Here is a 19714-nt window from a genome sequence, read left to right on the forward strand (position 1 = left end):
CTGCCAGACAGCAGCCAGGGAGAGTGTGCTGTGGTTTCTTTTTTTTTTTTTTCTTTTTTAAATATTTATATATATTTATATTACGTATATTATATATATATAATATGTAAATATATTTTTAAAACAATATAAAATGTTAAGACACTTCACTTAAATGTAAAGAGTTGCTTGCAATTAAAAGTAATTGCATCATTGTGAGGTCCTTTTTTTTCTCCCCTATTTTCTAGGGTTTTTTTTTTTGTTTTCTTTTTTGTTTTTTTTTTTTTTAAGTTTTTTGTAGTTTTTTTGGGGGTGTTTTTTTTTTGTTTTTTGTTTTTTTTTCTGGGAGGGATTTTTTTTTCTTCTTCTTTTGTTATTTTTCAAAAAGGCTTGCTTGCCTTGGTACAAAAAATGACCCAAAGCTAGAAAACAAGGATGAACCAACAAAACAGAAATTAAAAAAAAGAAAAAAAAAAACCACACAACCCAGTTTTCCCTCCCTCCCTAAACTCAACAGCTGCCACTGGCCTCCCCAGCCAGGCTCCGGGGCCCTGGGTTCTGTCCCTTCAATGGTTCCTTTCTGTGCTTACTGGGGACTCGTCCCAAGACCACATCTCTGTGCTTCCTCTACGTTGTGCTCCAGATGGAGCCCCCGCCGGCCTTCTAGCCCTCCCATATCGCCTTCTTTCTTGCTCTGGCCCCTCTGTGCCTGCTGGGGACCAGGCCAGGACCAAGCCAGTCTCTCCCATTGCCTCCAGGGCCCACTCAAAAGCCAGTCTGTCCTGTTCAGGACTCCTGCTGCAAGCTCCCCACAGACTGGAGTACTAGCTGGTGGTTCTGCCCTGGGGATCCTCAAACACCTCACAGTGGTCACCAGATCCCCATAGACAAATCACATCTCACCCCTTCCCTGAAAACCCTCAAATCATAAAGGCTGGCTAAAGGTCAAGTTGCCCCAAGTTAAGGGTCAGAGTACTGCATCCACCCCTTTCTCCCTCTGTCCCTCACGACCAGGCCCTTCCCACCCTCCAAACATGTTTCTAGGCCCTTCCATCTTGCCCACCCCACCCCATAAAATAAGTTAATGGCATTTAAAGTGCTAAATTAGGAAAGTAAAAGTACCAAGTGCCCTGCTCAGGGCTGCCCTCTCCCAAGGCAGAGCCCCGGGGGCAGGCTGTCCACAGGAGCACCCCTCCAGAACAGGGGGCCTCCTTCTGTCCTTTGCTAGCACCAGCCAGACACTGAGCAACAGTGAGCCGGCTCCTCCCCTGGCACCTAGTGTCTGTGTCCCCCCCTGCCCCCCTCCCCCACACTCAGCCTTGGCCTCTTCTCTGGGGATCCCATCCAGCAGGCCTGCTTACAGGCCCACCCTGGTTCGAGAGGAAACTGCAGACCGGCAGCAGAGTTCTGTCTCTTCGAAGGCTGGGCAGGCAGTGGGGTGTCTCCAAGGTCAGGGTCCCTCTTGTCCATTGTCCAGCCTGACGCTGGGTCAGTCCATGTCCATCTGTTCCTCCAGGAAGGAACCCAGTAACAGGAGGGGGATCTCTCTCCGCTGCAAGTCTCCGTGGCTCAGAGTGTGTTCCAAGTGTTCTTGGGAAGTTAGGGGAGGTGGGAACTTTGGATGGATTTGGGAGAAAGAGGGAGAAAGAGCAGAGTGGGAGAAGATGACAGGAAGTGGGCGGAGCAGGAGCCATTAGGGAACAGGAAGTCAAGGGAAGTTGGTGTGTTTGGTTTTTAGTTTTCTCTTTTGCTCTTAAAAAAGGAGGGGAAAAAGGTAATTAAGAGAGAATCACTTAAAAAAACCAAAAACACCAAGAGGAGATGAGAGAGCCAAGGGCCATGGCCCCCAAACCCTTCAGGTGTGAGTGGGGAGGGCAGAGTGGGCATGAGAGGAAGTGGGGAATGATGGGAGTGAGGGAGGGCAGGCGGGATGGTGGCGGGAGGGGCTTCTAGAAGGAGATGGAAGAATTCCTTGCCCCAAAGGAAGTCAATACAGGGATGGAGGTTCTGGAACCAGAGGGCTTTTCTGAGACTGGGCTCGAGGTCTCATTGGACCCACTCATCTCTTTAGATGGTTTAGCGGCCTGGAACAAAAACAGGGTCAGGGGTCAGAGAGAGCAAAGGCGAGCCTCCATGCTGGCTCCCGGCTGAAGTGTTGGAAAATGGGAAAATTCCATGAGTCCGAGAGAAAATTAACTGCAAAAGCGAGAAACCGGAGGGGCATCTGGAGAGAGCAGTCCTCTCAACTAGGAGGACAGGGTGGGGAAGTGTCTGGGGGGGGGGGGAGGCAGAAAGAAGGGCGAGGGGAAGCATGGGGTTGATCAAAGGCCTGGAAACCAGAGTGGGGGTGGTTTCAGTCCATGGTTACTGAGAGGAAAGGCAGAAGAGAGAAGAGACCCAGCCCAGGACAGGCAGAGGGGACAAGGGGTGGGAGGGTGGGTAAGGGGGGAGAAGAAGTACAAAGTTAGCAGCAACAGGGGTGCATCCGAAGCCGGGCAGATGGGGGTCAGTAGCTCAGCCCAGCAGGAAAGGTCGGGCTTCTGGCCTCGGTGGGAGGCCAGTGCTCACCAGAAGGCCCCTGGTGTGAGCAGGAGTGAGCTAGCCCCACCTGGAAACTCAGAGGAGGCATCCCTCCACCACTAGCGTCCCTCCCAGCCCAGAATCCCCACTGTAGTCCTCTCTGGTCATGTCCCCCAGCTCTGAGTGCTCCTAAGGGCAGAAGCTGCTGCGCACACACACACACACACACACACACACACACACACACACACACACACATACACACTCCTCACTTCTATATTGGCCGCCAGGCTGGTCATGGTCTCCAAAGTATGGTTTAAGAACCACCTGCATCACCTCCAATGGACAATCCATGGTATGCATCACAAATGCAGGTTCCTGGTACCCTTTCCGAAACCATCTCTACTTTGGGGTGGGAATGTGCATTGTAAGCAGGTGTCACTATTGGGGGAGGGTGACACAGACCGGACTGTTCCTGTAACTAAATCCAATGACTCACCTGGAGTTCTACCAGTGTGGTAACTGAAAGGCCTTGGTTAAAAAAAAAAAAAGCTGGATAGTAGCAGCAGCAGTGCATGCCTTTAATCCCAGCACTCAGGAGCAGAAGCAGGCGGATCTCTGTGAGTTCGAGGCCACCTTGGTTTACAGAGCTAGTTCCAAGACAGCCAAGGCTACACAAAGAAACCCCATCTCAAGAAAACAAAACAAATCAGGCTAAGGTGAGAGTCTGAGCTACATGGTGAGACCCTGTATCAACAAACCAAACCAACCAACAAAAGTCACTATGAAGAAAAAGTGAGAGGCACACTCCATGACCTGGCTGAGGTTCCTAAGTCAACACTGGGCTTGTCCTTTCCTAAGGACCTGTGGGGCCACCCAGCTGATAGAGGGCTCTCTCAAGTTCTCTAGAGTGGAACACTACCATCTCAAGCAAGCCCTGCTTACCGCAGCCTTCAGGACACCGGGAGGCTGCCACATCGCTGGTAACTGTGTCCTCCTCTTTGGCAGGTGTGTGAGTGGCCCACCAGTGGTTTATTTAGGGTTTACCAAGCTTCAGCTGGTAGCCAAGGCTTCCCTTTCAGGAGAGTCAAAGCAAGTTGTGGATTCAGTAGTGTACCCTCTACCAAGGCCCTCGTCATCAGTCAGGGTCCTACCCCACGGCATTTTTGGTCCATTGCCATGGGCCCGGTGTGACCCAGACCTCCTGGCTCCAGTACCCGGGCCTCAGAACAAACTTAAATCAGGCACCTAAGTCCTCTCTGCCAATTGCTTGGGTTCAGTTCTGACCCCGCCCCCACTTCTGCCCTAGTGTCCCTCCCCTTAAAGTTATATAGCTCAGAGGCTGGAGAGGCAGCTCAGTGGTTAACAGTGCTTACTGCTCTTGCAGAGGACCTGGGTGCAGCTCCCAGCACCCACATGGCAGCTCACAGCCACCTGTAACTCTAGATTGAGGGGTTTAACGCCCTTTTCTGGCATCTATGGGTTCCTGCACATATGTGGTACACAGGTGCATACAAACTGACTCTAACTCACAACTGTGCACATTAATAAAAAATTAAGCCTGGTGGTGGTACCACACACCTTTAATCCCAGCACTCAAGAGGCAGAGGCTCTGTAGACCAGGCTGGCCTAGAACTCAAGAGATCCGTTTGCCTCTGCCTTCCAAGTGCTGAGATTAAAGGCATGCGCCACCACACCTGGCTGTATCCACACGTTTATGGGTAATTCTTACGAGCCTGCTTCCACCTAGGGATACAATGGCTATTACTCCATCCATGATCCACTAAGGCAAAGGGAACAGGCTTGCAACTCTATGCCGTCCAGAGTTCCCTAGGTTTCTCTGAAGTTTTCTGTATGTCCATGTCCCCTGCCAATGGTCCTCTGTGTTTTTTTTTTAAGATTTATTATTTTTATTTTATGTGTATGTATGTTTTGCCTGCATGTATGTTTGTGCACCACATCTACGCCTGATGCCCATAGATGTACCCATGGGGTACCAGATCCTCTGTGATTGGAGCTACAGATGGTTGTGCACCACTCTGTGGGCACTGGGAATTGAATATGGGTCCTCAGTGAGAGTAGTGATTGCCCTTAACCACTGAGCCATCTCTCCAGCCCCTCCCTCCACCCCATGGGTCTTGATTTTGTTAAAAGTAGCAGAACACCAAGCGGTGGTGGTGCACGCCTTTAATCCCAGCACTCAGGAGGCAGAGCCAAGAGGATCTTTGTGAGTTCGAGGTCAGCCTGGTCTACAAAGCGAGATCACACTGCACCAGGTACTCATGCTACTGCAGGACACCTGTCCCTCCATGCTCTGACTCCGAGTCTCCTATAGTTCAAGTCTCACTGGTTCAAGCTGGAGCCACACACCCCGCTGGCTGCCTTAGCCAGGCCATTTTTGTGCTACCCAGGGACTACCAGGAACCGAACTCTGAGCTGTTATCCCAACTCTCTCCCCCTAGGGTGCTCATAGCTCCAGTTAGTACTAGTCCCTGGTCTCTCTGCTCCCTCAGTACTCTGGGGGTTCCCTCGTGTGAGGCATTAAGAGACAGAGTAAGTAGCTGGCCTAAAAGAGGTTATCTATGGCTTCGCATGGACACCAAGCTCTGGCCGGATTCCTCAGCTCTGGGAATGCAGTTCCCACCCCACCCACCTTAGATCCGACGCACAGCGGTGCCTTATCTTGTCCACTGCCATGCCCAGCCCTCTTGGAATTTCCTTTCTGCACCTGCGTCCCTGCTCCTCACCACTTCCAATTCTCTTCATTCATCAGCATGAGAGTTCCGAGGGCAGGCTTGGTGCCGCAGGCCTGTCATCCGACCTACTCAGGATGCTGAGGCAGAATCCACAGGTCAAGGTCTGCCTGGGAAACTGAGTGAGACCTTGTCACTCACTGAGGTGGCCGGAGCATGTGTGCACACCGGAGCAGAGCCTAACGGAGGACCAGCAGTGTGAACTGAGCAGCCGGTGAACGGCCCAGGGCAGCAGTGAAGGGATTCAGTCTGGGGTTTGAGGGCGCAGATTTAAAACTGCTATGTGGTGAGCTATGGTTAAATCTGCACTTTAGAAAGTCCTCACAGGTCTTAGAAAATTGATGAGAGTTGACAGTAGCCACAGATGACCTTAGAAGACATGAATTTAGGTGGTGACACCGCCTGGTTTGGTTTTCCGTTTTGTTTTGTTTTTTTTCTACAGTCCTGGGGGATCAAACCTGGGGCCTCATCCCTAGCAGGCAGGCGATCCTCCGCTGAGCCCAACCTTCCCATATCTGCTACTTTACTGTTTTCCTTCTTTAACAAATCTCCTAAGAAACATGTACGGCTTTGTCAGAAAGAGACTATGTTTTGAAAAGACAGACCCTGGCACAGCACAGGGGGCAGGAGTAGCTGGCCAAGGGCAGCAGGGTGGGAAAGAGGCCTGCCCTTGGGTGGGGAGGGGCAGGAAGGGACCAGTGGCACCCAGCAGCTGTGGGTTTTGGGGGCTGGGTGGTGGTTCTGAGGGGACTACAGCTGGAGAAGCCACAGGTTGGAAGGGCTGTCATGTCCAGACAATGGAGGAGCTGGAGACACCGACAGAGCGGGGTGGCGGGGTGGGGAGGTGGGAGGGGGGGGTGATGGGGGAGGGGAAGGGAGGAGCCCACCACAGTGGCAGGGTGAAGTAGGAAGAGAAAGGTGCCAGGTGTGTGACAGTGGCCTGGGTGTGACATCTGTGGCCTTACTGATTGTCAGGGTTGATTTGGCTGATCTGTCTGGCTAGGTGGGTAGCCCTTCTTCCTCATAGCGCCATATGCATCCCTCCCAAGGCTGCACGGTTGGTCCAAGAGGACAACCTTCTCCTTTTCCTCCAGAGAAGACCATCCTTGGGCCAAGGGCATACAAGGAGATGCACTCTCCAGCTCAAACCTTCAACCAAGCTTTTGAGGTTCATAAAGGAACCAGGGAGGGCTGATGGGCGAGCTGTGGGTGGGGAGTACCAAGCCAGGCATAGATATGGGGGATGTCTAGACAGCCACATGATCCAGAGGTAGGTAGGGAGAGAGAGCAGAGAGCCTGCCTGTATGGCCCTTGCAGGCCTGGCCACACCCTGGGGAGAGGTAGGAAGGCTGTGGAGGGTGAGGCCCAGAATGTCCAAAGCTGACCCACAGGACAACAGGTAGCAGGGCGGGGCTTCAGGAGAGCTAGAACACAGGGTGGGGCTGACGATGTGGAACTGTAGTGGTGGGTACTGACTGGCTAGAAGCAGGCGTGTACATGGTGGAGGCCTGTCCAATGGCGTGGATTTTCATCCAGTCTGTCTCTTCACCTCAACAACTGAGGTAAGGTCCTACCTCAGACTGCTATAAAAACAGACACTGCATGCGACCAGCACAAGAAAACGTCCACAGCTACCAGCTCTTTTTCTGGGCATAAATGAGGGACCCCACTACCACAGACAAGACAAGAGGTACCCACTGTAGTAGCAGAAAATAACTGAGAGCCGGGCGGTGGTGGCGCACGCCTTTAATCCCAGCACTCGGGAGGCAGAGCCAGGCGGATCTCTGTGAGTTCAAGGCCAGCCTGGGCTACCAAGTGAGTTCCAGGAAAGGCGCAAAGCTACACAGGGAAACCCTGTCTCGAAAAACCAAAAAAAAGAACTGAGAAGATGGGGCTCACCAGATGGCCTGGGGCTCATGAGAAAGTGGGGTCTGGTCAAGAAAGGCTGGGGGAAGACTGACTGCTTGTCTTCCCAGGAGCCAGCAAGTAGACAAGGCTGTGTGTGCCGGGGCTATCTGGGGCCCGCGGTGGGAAGGGTTTTAAGGTAGCTAGGTCAGTCTTGGCTCTAATGCCATTGCTGTGCAGGCTGGAAAGTTTCACTCCTGCTGTAAGCTGAACTACATAGCCAGCCTTGGCCGTCCCTAAACTTCCACTTCTGAGCTTAGGGTCTCCATCCGGACAGAGCAAGGCCTGCCTCGGACCTCAAATGGGCCTGGCACATAGAAGCCACTCAGGAGAGGTACTGAACTGAGCAAGTGCGCACTGAAGGGTTCTCAACAGCTACATCCGGGGCCCTCCTCTACTTTCTGACCAGGCAGACCACACAGGCAGGCTCCAGGGCCACAAGTACCATGGGTAAAGTCCGTCCACTCCAAACCTTCAAAGGGGACCCAAAGGCATTGTTGCAGGATTCCTACCACACCTCATCTGCCTTACAAAGTCAGCTGAGCCCACCCACCTGTGACTGAAAAGCAGGTGCCAAAGCAGCTTCTTCCTGAGCTGAGAGAGAATGAGAGGGCAGAGCAGGTGGCAGCCATGCACAGGAGCAAAGGTGGGCAGGAGGGTAAGATGGCTGTGGGACAGGTTGGCTTTAGAAAGGACCCAACCACTGAGGAGGGAGGTGAAACTGCCCAGGGCAGGCACTGCACAGGCCGGGAGCGAGGCTCCTCTGTCTTTGAGCAGGAAACTGGCTGTGAATTCAGGGACTTCTGTCTAAACCAGATCCAAAGCACTGGGGCTGGATGGAGGAACAAGATGGAGGTCGGGGCATCATGGGGGAGGGACCCACAGTGACTGAAACCATCACTGGAACAGTGGCATATAGCAGAGGCTTGGCGTACGACCCTCCAGGGGTCTGGGGTGCCCCATATCCCACCCTCACCTGCTGCTGGGCCTGGATCCTCACATACTCCGACCTCTGCTTGCTGTGTTTGCCTTTGTCTGGGCTGCCTGCTGGGCCCTGGGTCGCCGCCTTCAGCCGAGACGCTCCTGGAGTCACCACCTTCATGGGTGGCACGCTGCCGCCACCACTCTGTGGAAAGAGAAACAGGGCTGGGGTGGGACAGTTCTGCGTGGCACTCTAGTGCTGGGTGGAGTCTCTGGGGTTAGGACCTCTGCAGGGAGGCCCTTGGAGGCCTGGAGGCCCCTTCCCCTCTTCCACATAAGCATCCAAGACTCAAGTCCCTCTGAGGCCAGGTTCAAGGCCTCCCTGCAGAAGATGATCAGGCTAGGCCTTGTCCGGAGTGAGAGCTCATTTGTGACGTTCCTGAGTGGCCCAGGGGCAGCGGGTACCCTCCTAGGAAGCTACTTAATACACGAAAGGCCCCAGGACCACTCAACGCCAAGCCAAGGACACCATCCTGGTCCAGGAGACAGAGTGGAATTGGGGTCTCGAAGAAGAGAATATCCCCAGGTCCACACCACCTCCAGAGCGGAAGGCAAAAGGTGAAACATACCCCCCCCCCCCCCTCCGTCATGTAACAGGCGAGCAATAAAACAGCTGACAGAAAGACTCGGAGGCAGGACGGGGAGAAGGGGTGGAGAAGAGGAGAAAGCTTTATTCTCTGGCTTACAGAGAGCAGGCAGGGACAGAGCCCACCTGGTTCACGCCCAAGCAGCAGAGCTGAGTCCTGGGTGGGCCGGCTTCCCGGCCGCCCCTGGCTCTGCCCATAGGCCCTGGCCTGGAAACAGGCTCCCAGAGGGTGGGAGGCTGAAACAAAGACAGTGGGGATGAGGGAGGTGGGCAGAGCTCCTGTGGTCCCACTCTCTCCACTCCGCAGGCCCAGAGACTGGAGAAGGAAGGCAGCAGGGGAGAAGAGGGAGGCAGCCACCTGGGGGCGTGGGGGTGGGGGCTGGGGGCTGCCCGGACACTTGATAGTGTTGGCGCCCATCTCGCTCAGGGTGGCTTCTAGCTCCTGGAGCGTCTCCTCCAGGCTGTCCATCCGCAGCGGGGTCGCATCCTGTACTGTGCTGCCTGAGCTGATGATGGCCTGCTGAGCTCTGTTACAAGCTTGAGTATCACATTCAGATCTTTGAGGGGTCTCCTCTGAGTGGCTCTCAGCAGTAAAAGGCTTCTGAGTTTCATCTGGAGATGGTCCCCAAGGACAGAGAACTCCAGCTTCTGCATTGTGTGGGCTCTGGAGAACTGCTGTTTTATTTCTAGATAGAGAGCTGCTCCTGGGCCAGAGTACTTCAGCAGCTGGTCCTGGCAAGGCCTGTGGGTCATTCCAAGCCCTTCCCCTGCCAGCCAGGGTCCGAGGTCTCGGTGTGGGGACTGTCCTGGGACCCAGTTCCTCTAAGCTGGTCTCTGACAGAGAGGGAGAGCTGGAAGTGCATTCTGTCAAGATGATCTGAGGGATACAGAGGACCCTGGGACCTGAGGCAGCCTGGGGGACAGAAAATGAGAAGCACTGTGATCCCTGAAGACTAAATCCTGAGCCTAGAGTACTGGTGTCTTTCCATCTGAGGTCTCCTGATCCCAGTATCAACGCCAGCTGCAGAAGCATGGGGGTGTGTTCCTTTTCCATCACCCAGGTAAACTTGGGAGTAAGTCTCAGGCTTCATCCCATGCACAATGAGACAGTAACACGGGGTGTTCAGCAAAGTAAACGAGTCCATGAGGACACTGGCATCATTTGAGCAAACATAAGCTACTGGCTGAAGTGAGCCAAATAACAGAGAGTAGATGCTGGCCTCTACCTCAGGAGGGGCCATCTTCCTCCTCCTGGGCTCTGGACTCACACCTGGGAGGCCTTCCTCGGTGAACTCGGCTATAAAGGGAGGAGTCTGGCCATGGCCAGTTCCTCGGTCTCACACACTGGGCAATGCTGCAGTTAGGCACCTGTTTCTGTGTGAGCACCTTGGCTACGGCTCAGGACTAGACTCAGGGACCCTGTGAAGCTCAGTGAATTCTGCTCTAACTGTAAGCATCAGCCCATGTCAGAAACTATGGCTTATCTTCAATGCGTTCTGCAACCCACTAGATGTCTGTCACTTTCCTTGTCCCCAATTCACAGGTCAGGAGCATTACCACTCATATCTTGTCCAACCCTCAGCTAGCTAGTGGGAGAGCCTGGATCTGGACCCAGATAGCCTAGGTTCAAGTCCAGCGCTCTTTGCACTAAACAAGCTATGAGGAGACCCCTCCTACACCTCCCAAGGCAACCCACCCAGCCCCACCACTGCTTACCTGGAAGTAGGGTGCACACAGGGAAGGCAGAGAGGGGCCCCTAGCTCGCCAGGCTCCTCTGCCTGACAGCGCCTCAGGATGCAGAGAGGCAGCCAGGGAAGGGGGCTTGCCTGCTGGGTCCCCTCATGACTGAGCCCCAGAACCAGAAAGGGGCAGAGCTGGGTGCTGAGGACAAAACCAGTCAGGAAGTGGCCTTCTCACACTGCTCAGCCCCTGAGGATGGCTGGAGTGGACTGTCCACCTTCCAATGCCTGTCTGCACCCCTGCCAGAAAACCAAAGGCCACCAGGCCTCAAGCCAGGCCACAGCGCAGGTGGCTGCCATCATAGACCCCACTGTGGGCTGGGAAAAACCACACAAGGAAGGGGAGGGGTGTGTGTGCATATGGGAAGTTGAGGACAGAGGTCCTCTTACCCAACCTGGCTGGGCAGAGGGAGAGCTCCCCCACCTTTCTCCACCCCCCTCCTCAAGGACAGTCCCCTGGACTGCAGCAGGCCCACCCCCAACAATCCCGAGAGGAAGTAAATACAGCAGAAGAGCAGAAAGGCGGGGTTAGAAGAAGGAAGAACTTCCCAATGCTGAAAAAGAAACAGCCAAGGAAGGCCGAGGCCCGCTTCTCTCATTGCAAGCTCCGTGACCAAGGCGGCAGGAATGGCCATGGGGCAGGGAGAGGCTTAGGGAAGCCATCCCCCTGGTCTGTCCTGAGCAGCCCAGTGCAAGGCATAGATTTCAGTGGGAGAAGCAGAGCGCCTTCCTGGCAAGAGCAGCAGAGCAGGGCATAAGGGAGGGACCAGGCAAGGTCTCAGGTCAAGGTCAGATCCAGTTGGACTCTAAGTCATTTCCTGAACAAGATCCAAATTCCAATCTTGGCCCAAGACAACTCACAGGCTTTGGACCCAGCCTAAACTCAGGCTATACATGGGAACAAAACACCCAAGAGCCAGAGCGAATCAGGTCTGGAAGCGAACTTAAGGGTCACACCAGACACCCAAGCTGCAGTCTCCAAGGAAGACACCGCCCCCCCCCCCCCAGGAAGGCTCAGGAAGGGACAAGTTGTGCAGTTGTGCGCTGCCCTTGGCATGTGCAGGAGACTGAGTCCACAGGCGTGAAGCTGGGGCAGTGGCAGAGGGGCTGGCGTGGATGGCGTGTTAGCGGGTTAGCGTGAGAGGGCGGAAAAGGGAGCTGTGGAGGAACAGGCAGAGAGAGCCGTGAGAGGCGGGGGGAGGCCCGGGAGGCCTGTTACCTTCCATGGGGAGCCCAGAGCTGAGCCCCCAGGGGACCCCAGGTCCTGGGGGGACAGCAAGGTGGGGATCGGCTGGCGACGGGGCGTAGGGGGAAGGGAAGATACTGAACTTCTTTCAAACACCTGGGGAGCAGAAGGCAGGGGCAGGTTTGGAGGATGGGGCTCCAGTGAGGACCCAGGTGCTGGCTGAGTACCGAGGCACCTGTGGAGAGTGGCCCAGGATGGCATGGGCCCCAGTGTCACCCTTGGCACCTCACCATGGTCACTGACCCACTGGGCAGTCTCTCAAGTTTCTCCCCCCTATAAGCTACGTCTTGTAATAATGCTAGACCCTTTAGCATGAGGGTCTCCAAGATTCTGGTCCCAGAATACTGAGGCATGAGGGTTTTGGAGCTATCCTCAAGATTGCTTGGGTAGGGTCTCAGTATGCTCAGAATACGCAGGTCTGGGGCTTCCAGATTATAGTGGATCTTTGGGTCCTTGGAGGAGCTGAGAGATTATAATGAAAACTCAAACCTACCAGGAGGAACTTTAGATTGTCTCCTTCCATTTCACAGTGGAGAAGAAATGGAAGCTTAGAAGAATGAGTCCTAGGGTTAGCACTCTCCTGCCTGCCCAGAGCCTGCTGCCCAGCCCTGAGGAAGGCTTGGCAGGGAACATGGCCTGGCTGAGGCCTTGTTCAGTCATGCCTGACCCACCTCCAGCTCAGCGATGATGCGCTCCTCATCATCTTCATCCTTGATGGCAGAGGCCATGATGGGTGGTGTGGAGGCAGGGCGGGCCACCTCAGACACAGCCCGGCGTAGCTTCACCTGGGGCTTCTGGACCTCCAGCTCCTCAGACTCGGCCTTCTGTGAAGCCCGGGTGTCTTATCAGGCCTAAGTCCTTCCCTCCCTCCATCAGGGACTCACCCCCCCACCCAGGCCCCACCAACCCTAGCTCCACCAGTTCCCTGCCAGGAAGACCCACCCCTGACCCTGCCAGATCCTTCTGTGGGATTAGAACAACACCCGGCCCTAAATTCCAAGCTAGAAGTCAAGTTGGGTTGCACCAGCTGACTGCCATCCTCTCAGAGGTCATCTCAAGCTTAAAGCACCCCTAAACCCCACCAGTTGGAAGTGTACCTTGATGAAGGTGGAATCTTTCTTGCTGGTGACCACCACCTCTCCAGTGCGAGTGGTGGTCAGGCCATGGGAAGAAGGGAAACTCCGGCGGGGAGGGGGTGGCGGGGGTGACTTGGAGGGCTTCTCTGTGCGGTATCGGGGCACCGTGAGCTCATCTGTAAGCAGTAAGGATCTGGAGTCAGGGACCCACCACAACAGTGTCCCCAAGTACTCATTCCTCCAGGAATGACCAAGAGGACAGCTCAGGGAAGAGGAAGAGGAGGCGGGACCCCTCTCTTTCCCTTTTCCCATGCCTGCCACCGGCTCGCCCAGCCCCACTCCAACAGCACTCAGCCACTCAGTGCTGTCTGGGAGCCAGGAAGACTGCAGCACCTGACAGGCCCCCTGCCCTGAGCTGCTGACCCAGCATGGGCATCATCCTAACGTCCCCAGAGGTTCATGGCCACATTCAAGCCTGCCGTCTCATGGCCACAGCTGTTCCTCGGCCCCACCAGACTCAGAGTTTCAGCCTTTCTCTGAAGAGACTGGTCCCACTCACCATCCCCCTTCCTCCAGCCCGGTTTCCATGGCAACCTACTAAAAGGTCACTCAAACCATAACACCCTCGCCTTTGATTCTCCCGTGGCTTTCCACCAACCCAAATAGTCCTAGTTCCTAGTCCAGCACCTTCCACCACGTCTCAGCCTTGCTCTGCATTAAGTCCCAGTGAGAACACTGCACCTCCCTGGCACTTGCTGCTCTGCCCCCTGGAAAGTGCACTAACGCCTGGGAAGTGCCTGCTTGTTCCTAAGGCTCCACTGGAAAGCACGCTCCTCCCTTCTAGAACTGCACAGCTCCAGCCCAGCTCAGGAGCCACACTTAAGCCCCTTTGTTCTAGGGACACATTAAATGTGGCCTGGGACAGGTTACATAACCACTTGGGGTCTGTCCTCTTTGAAAGGAGGGGAGGTCTGTGTCTTCAGCTGCTGCAGTCATCAGGACTGACCCTCAGAAGGCATCATGTAGTAAGTGCCCGACAAATGTCACAGCCTGTCCCACCATTACATGCTAAGCACAGCCTGTAGAGACGGCTCAGAGGTTAAAGGTGCCTGCTGTACAAACCTGATGACCTGAATTTGATCCCATGTCAGAAGGAGAAAATTAATTCCCACAAGTGGTCCCCTGACATGTATGCACTTTCATACACACACACACACACACACACACACACACACACACACACACACCACACTAAGATAATTTAAAAACTTTTAAATAAAAAGTTTGGGGGGGGTGCTGGAGAGATGGTTCAGTGGTTAAGAGCACTGACTGCTCTTCCAGAGGTCCAGAGTTCAATTCCCAGCACCTACACGGCAGTTCACAACTGTCTGTTAACTCCTATACTAGAGGATCTGACACCCTCACACAAGACATACATGCAGGCAAAACACCAATGCACATAAAATACAAATAAATAAATTATTTAAAAAAAAACTCCAGGTGGTGGGGGTACACACCTTCAATCCTAGCACTCGGGAGGTAGGGCCAGCCTAGTCTACAGAGTGAGATCCATGATAGGCACCAAAACTACACAGAGAAGCCCTATCTTAAAAAAAATGGAAAAAAAAAATTCTGGGGCTGGAGAGTCAGTAATTAAAAGCACTGGCTGCTCTTCCAGACCCAGGTTTGCCTCCCAGCACCCTTGTGGTGGCTCACAGCCATCTATAACTCCAGTTCTAGGGGATTCAACACTCTTGGACCTCCTCAGGCATCAGGCACACACGTGATGCACAGACATACATACAGGCAAAACATCCATACACATAAAAATGTAAGTTCTGAGCTCTCTGAAGCACCTTTCACAGGTACCTCTGGTTCAGATGTTACCTCCCCACCATCCTGCAGGCTTGGGATGACATTCTGGTCAGGGCCCTGTCATATTGGTCAGCACTGCACTGTTCAGAGCAGACTGCCTCTTTCCCGTCTCCCTCTGTCTCTGTCTCTCTCTCTCTCAGGCAAGGTGGGCAAGGATCACTCTCCTTGGATGTATCCCTTGCACAAGCCTTCCAGAAACAGTGGGGAGAAAACCTGATGGACTCCAGCTTACCCTGTCCTTCTGTGTCCCGGTCCCTCCCGTGATGGCTAATGGCTAGCACACCATTTCTCCAGCAGCCTGGCTACCATGACGCTCGCTCCTAGTGCCTTCCCATAAGCCATGCTCTGAGGATGGGACCTAAATCGCCATACCTGAACCTCTTCTCCCACTGGGCTCTGTCCGGGGGGCTGCCTTCTGACCGTGGGGTGCCTTGGGGGGTTTGTGGTCTGGGGTGGGGGTGGGTCCCGGGTGGGCCTTGCTGGCGCAGTCCAGGTCAGGGATGGCCTTGAGCAGCTCCGCCTGTGTCTCCTCCAGCAGCCGGTTGATGTCCTTGGCGCTGTACTGGGTCAGAGCTGCCCGCTTCTCTTCCCAGTCTCTCTCTGCAGCCTTGAGAGAAGATGCAGAGCTGGGGTCAGGACCCCTGCCCATGATACTCTGAGCTCTGGCAATCAGCCCTTCCCCAGCCACATGCACTGAAGAAGAGAACATCACGGAATTGAGCCCCTCCTACTGGGTGTTACACACTGTCCCTGTAGCTTAGAGAGACCACTTTCATTAAATACAACATTATTAGGTTTATTCCTGGATGTTCCATTCTGTTTCACTGACCACCCAGTCTGTGTTTATACAAGCACCATATTGCTTTAATTATCATTTTATAGTATACTTTCTATCGAGAAGCGTAAATGTCACCAATATTATACTTTGCAGACGTCTCTGATCCTCCTCCTAAAGGGCCCACATGTTCCTTCAGTACCTGCCATTCCAGGTGGCAACAAGAACTGTGAGCCTAGCTTGTGCCCCGCCCTGGCCCATCACCTCAACAGACACAGCTTTGTCCACACTTCTCTTCCCAGGAGCATCCAGGCCTTTGGTGGGGTTACTGCTCTTTGGGGTAAGAGGGGCTCCTTCAGCGGGCCCACTCAGCTCGTGGAGATTCAGTGGAGGACTTGGAGGTGGTATTTCAAAGTCCAAGCCTTTGCTGAAGTCTGTTTCAGCTGCCACCTTCTTGGGAGACTGGTTCAGGAGATTATTGGGGGGTGGCCACACGCCCTCATCCACTTGCCTAGGATTGAGAGAGTTAGGAACAGCGAGTGAGAGATGGTAGCCTCTGGAGGGGAACCTGCAGATGTGAGGAAGGCTCTGTGATCTTACAGGAGAGATGGGAGAGCCTAAGGTGGGGTGTGAGGGAGAGTCGAGGCATTTGCATGTAGGGGTCACAGGTCAAAGTTGAAGAGATCTCGCTGGCACAGAGTGACCTCCAAGTAAGGAGAAGGGGTCAGGTGTTCCTATGGGTCTGGGCCCAGTGTGCAACGCCATGGGAACCAAAGGAGAGAATGACCTGCGGATCTGGGCAAGCGTGTCGGTGACCCCCCGGCAGCGCTTGAGAAGTCCATCGAGGCGCTGAGGCTCCTCCTTCAGGAACTTCACTGCTTCCACCTCGACACGCAGCACCACCCGCATCTTACTCTGCAGGCCTGGGAAGTGAGCTGAGAGGGCAGGAGGAGTAAACTGGCTGGGAGGGAGCACCGAGGAGCTAGCACACTGCAGGGGAGCAGGGCAGGGACCCCCTCAGGGTCACCCTTGCCAGGCAGGCTCACCCTTGAGCTCTGTTAGCGTCTCCCCAAGCTGCTTCAGCACCAGCGCCTTCTCTTCCAACTCAGGACCGGGCACCAGCCGGTGGTTATGGGCCACATCCCTCTGGATCTTCTCCACTGACTTCTCCAGGTCACTGCAGGCACAGAGAGACCCTTCTCAGCCCCTCTGGCCCCAGCCTAGCCCCCTGAAATTGAGCAGCTGGAAAGAAATTATGCCACCAATCAGATCAAAATTAAAAGCTACAGCCAGGTGTAATGGCGTACTCCTGTAATCCTAGCACTTAGAAGCCTGAGGCAGGAGGATTGTTGAAAGTTTGAGGCCAGCCTGGGCTAATAGTAAGGACCCACAAACACACTCAAACAAAACATAACATTAAAAAAATTTCACGAAGTCAAAAGCTACAAACCCAAGGGAAATCAGAAATGCTAGACCTCAAAGATGGAATTTTCACATAGTTCCTTAAGAGGTACCCAGCCCTCCCCACAAGCCCTAATCTATAGGAACATCCGCATGCACCCCTTTCCCTATCATGTGCAACCTCAGACTCTTAACTCTTCCACAGAAGCAGTGCAGAACATGGAAGCCACACAGAGCCTTACAGAAGCCTAGAGGTAGCTGTGTATGTCTGAGGGCACAGTCATGCCCATCACCTCTGTCAAATGATCCTGCCACAGAGCCTTTCACCTCGAGGACAAAACCACCTCAGGTTTTCAGCTGGTTCATTGTAAACATTATGATCTCATATCTTCCTAAAATGTAAACCAGGAGCCGAGCCTAGCAGCACAAATGTGCAATCCTAGCACTTGGAAGGCTGGGGGAACAGGATCCCAAGTTTAGGGCCAGCCTGGGCTACAGCTGTCTCAAAACAAACAAACAAACAAACAAACAAACCAAAAACCCAACGAAAGCAAACCAAGTCTTCATTCTCTGTTAATCTCTTAGTGTGGGTGGGAGGGAGGCCAGGATGGCTCAGTGGGAACAGTGGCTGCAAGCTTAGGAAGCTGAGGTTGAATGCCCAACACCCATCCAAAAGATGAGCACAGCGTTGAGTGAGGAGGGGGCAGAGACAGACCAATCCTGGGAGCTCACTGGCCAGTTCCAGGGCCAGTGAGAAACCCTGCCTCCAAAATCAAGGTAGAGAGGTTAGAGAGATATTTTAGCAGCTAATGAGCACTTGTTGATTTTGCAGAGGACCTGGGTTCTGTTCCCAGCACCCACGTGGTGGTTCAGAATCCTAACTCTGGTTGCAAGGGATCCAACACTCTCTTCTGACCTCCCTGAGCACCAGGCATGCACATGGTGCACATATATACAAGTAAGCAAACATACACATAGAATAGAATACATAGATCTTTAAAAAATGGTGGAAAGTAATAGACATATGATATCACCCTCTCACATTCACATGTGCACCCACAGCCACATGTGTATACCACACAAAATCTATATATAATAGATAAATTAAAATGAAGCCCTAAGTGGAACCATCATCCCGAGGCTAAACCCTAAACTTAGCTCTACAGTCAGTGAGCTCTGAGTCTTATCCCTTCTCTGTTTTCCCAGCAGAAAGCTCTTGCACAATCACCCAACGTCCCTGGGCTCTCTGGGCCTCAATCTTCTCACTCAAAAGAGAAGTGTGCTAGGGCTGGTGAGCTGGCTCAGCAAGGAGGCATACTTGCTGCCAAGCCTGAAGACCTGATTTCCATCCCCAGGACCCACATGGTAGAAGAACCAAACCGACTGGACACATGCACTGTGGCACTCATGTATACACACCCAATAAATAAATGCATGTAATTTTTTAAACAGGGTATCAAAAGTTCTAAGTTCCTGGCTGGCCTGGAACTCACTATGTAGACTCATGTGATCCTCCTGAATGGAAAGTACCACTATACCCAGCCTAAAAAGAAAAAGAAAAAAAAAAAGAGAGATAAGAAAAGAAATGGGTCGGGCAGTGGTGGCGCACACCTTTAATCCCAGCACTCAGGAGGCAGAGCCAGGCGGATCTCTGTGAGTTTGAGGCCAGCCTGGGCTACCAAGTGAGTTCCAGGAAAGGCGTAAAGCTACACAGAGAAGGAGAAACCTTGTCTTGAAAAATGGAAAAGAAAGAAAGGAAGGAAGGAAGGAAGGAAGGAAGGAAGGAAGGAAGGAAGGAAGGAAGGAAAGAAAGAAAAGAAAAGAGAAAAGAAAAGAAAAGAAAAGAAAAGAAAAGAAAAGAAAAGAAAAGAAAAGAAAAGAAAAGAAAAAAGAAAAAGAGATGGGTATGCTGAGTGTCTCCCTCGCGGCTACTCTGAGGACTAAAGTAGCCAGTGGTCCCTGGAGATGACTCTTGTCTCTGTCTCTCTCTCTCTCTCTCTCCACACAACCTTCCCTCCTTGCTTCTGCTTAGATCATTCAGAAGTTCTCCAAAGTCCTTCCGAGCGCTGCTCTCTCTGGCCCTTTAGAATACCACAGAATACTCAGCCTCGAGTATTCCATTTACCTGTACACACACACTAACTGCCATGTTAACTTCATCTCAGGTCTCAAAAAGAAGCCCTTCCCATCTCCTCATTCAGGGTTGGGAGTCTTCTGCCTCCCCAGCCCACGGATCCTCTTTGCTGGCTTTGAACTTTCTGCGCCACTAGCTCAAAGCAGGCAAGAACAACGTCTTCTCTTGTATAATATTAGAGGGACCAGCCTTAATATTATACTTGCCAGGGGCTCAGGAGAGAGAACTGCAAACGGCAAGGTCCGTTTTCGGGAAGTAGAATCTCAGCACCCGAGCTCTTTAGTCCACTTGCTTTAATTCCTCTGAGATAAAATCCTACCTACACAGCTCAGTTCTGTTCTGTGTCCAGCTCCTTTCTTGCCTGATTTCTCTCTACCTTTATCTACTGCTCCCTCTAGGTTCTGTCTTAATTCTGCTTCAACTAGGTCCTTCTCATCTTGTTCTGACCCTGCTAGGACTTCCCCATCTGCCTCTTCCTCATCTTCCATCTCATCCACACGTTCTCTCTGGTCAAAAGCCTCCTCCCTCTTAGTTCTCCGTCCTCAGGTTCTCCACTCCTCTCTTCCTCTCTGTCTCCTCATACCTCTAAGTTCTATATTTCTCCTCTGAAAATAAAACTGCCTTTTAATCCCTTTGACCCTTATCTCTCCAAGCTATCTCTGCTCCCGCTGTTTCTGGTGAGTGTACTTGGTCGCTAGGCAACTAAACCAGGCAACTTCCATCACAGCCAGATGTACCTGTCAG

General features: G+C 53.1%; 1 protein-coding gene across 22 annotated transcripts in view; it reads right to left on the minus strand.

Annotated features, from left to right (window-relative positions):
- Positions 1 to 331: 331 nt before the first annotated feature.
- Positions 332 to 19714, minus strand: part of Srcin1 (SRC kinase signaling inhibitor 1) — an 83436-nt gene continuing 64053 nt past the window's right edge. For 13 of the 22 annotated variants that reach the window (XM_036197379.1, XM_036197377.1, XM_036197374.1 and 10 more), the window contains 8 exons: positions 16482 to 16612; positions 16223 to 16370; positions 15700 to 15946; positions 15033 to 15267; positions 12807 to 12961; positions 12381 to 12533; positions 11683 to 11805; positions 8292 to 9637 (listed from right to left, as the gene is read on the minus strand). In XM_036197379.1, the coding sequence (XP_036053272.1) occupies positions 8474 to 9637; positions 11683 to 11805; positions 12381 to 12533; positions 12807 to 12961; positions 15033 to 15267; positions 15700 to 15946; positions 16223 to 16370; positions 16482 to 16612 (2356 nt within the window). In that variant the 3' untranslated portion in view covers positions 8292 to 8473. The other 9 variants (XM_036197386.1, XM_036197391.1, XM_036197388.1 and 6 more) reach the window with 7 other exon arrangements.

This window comes from Onychomys torridus, chromosome 8, assembly GCF_903995425.1.
Source record: "Onychomys torridus chromosome 8, mOncTor1.1, whole genome shotgun sequence".
NCBI lineage: Eukaryota > Metazoa > Chordata > Mammalia > Rodentia > Cricetidae > Onychomys > Onychomys torridus.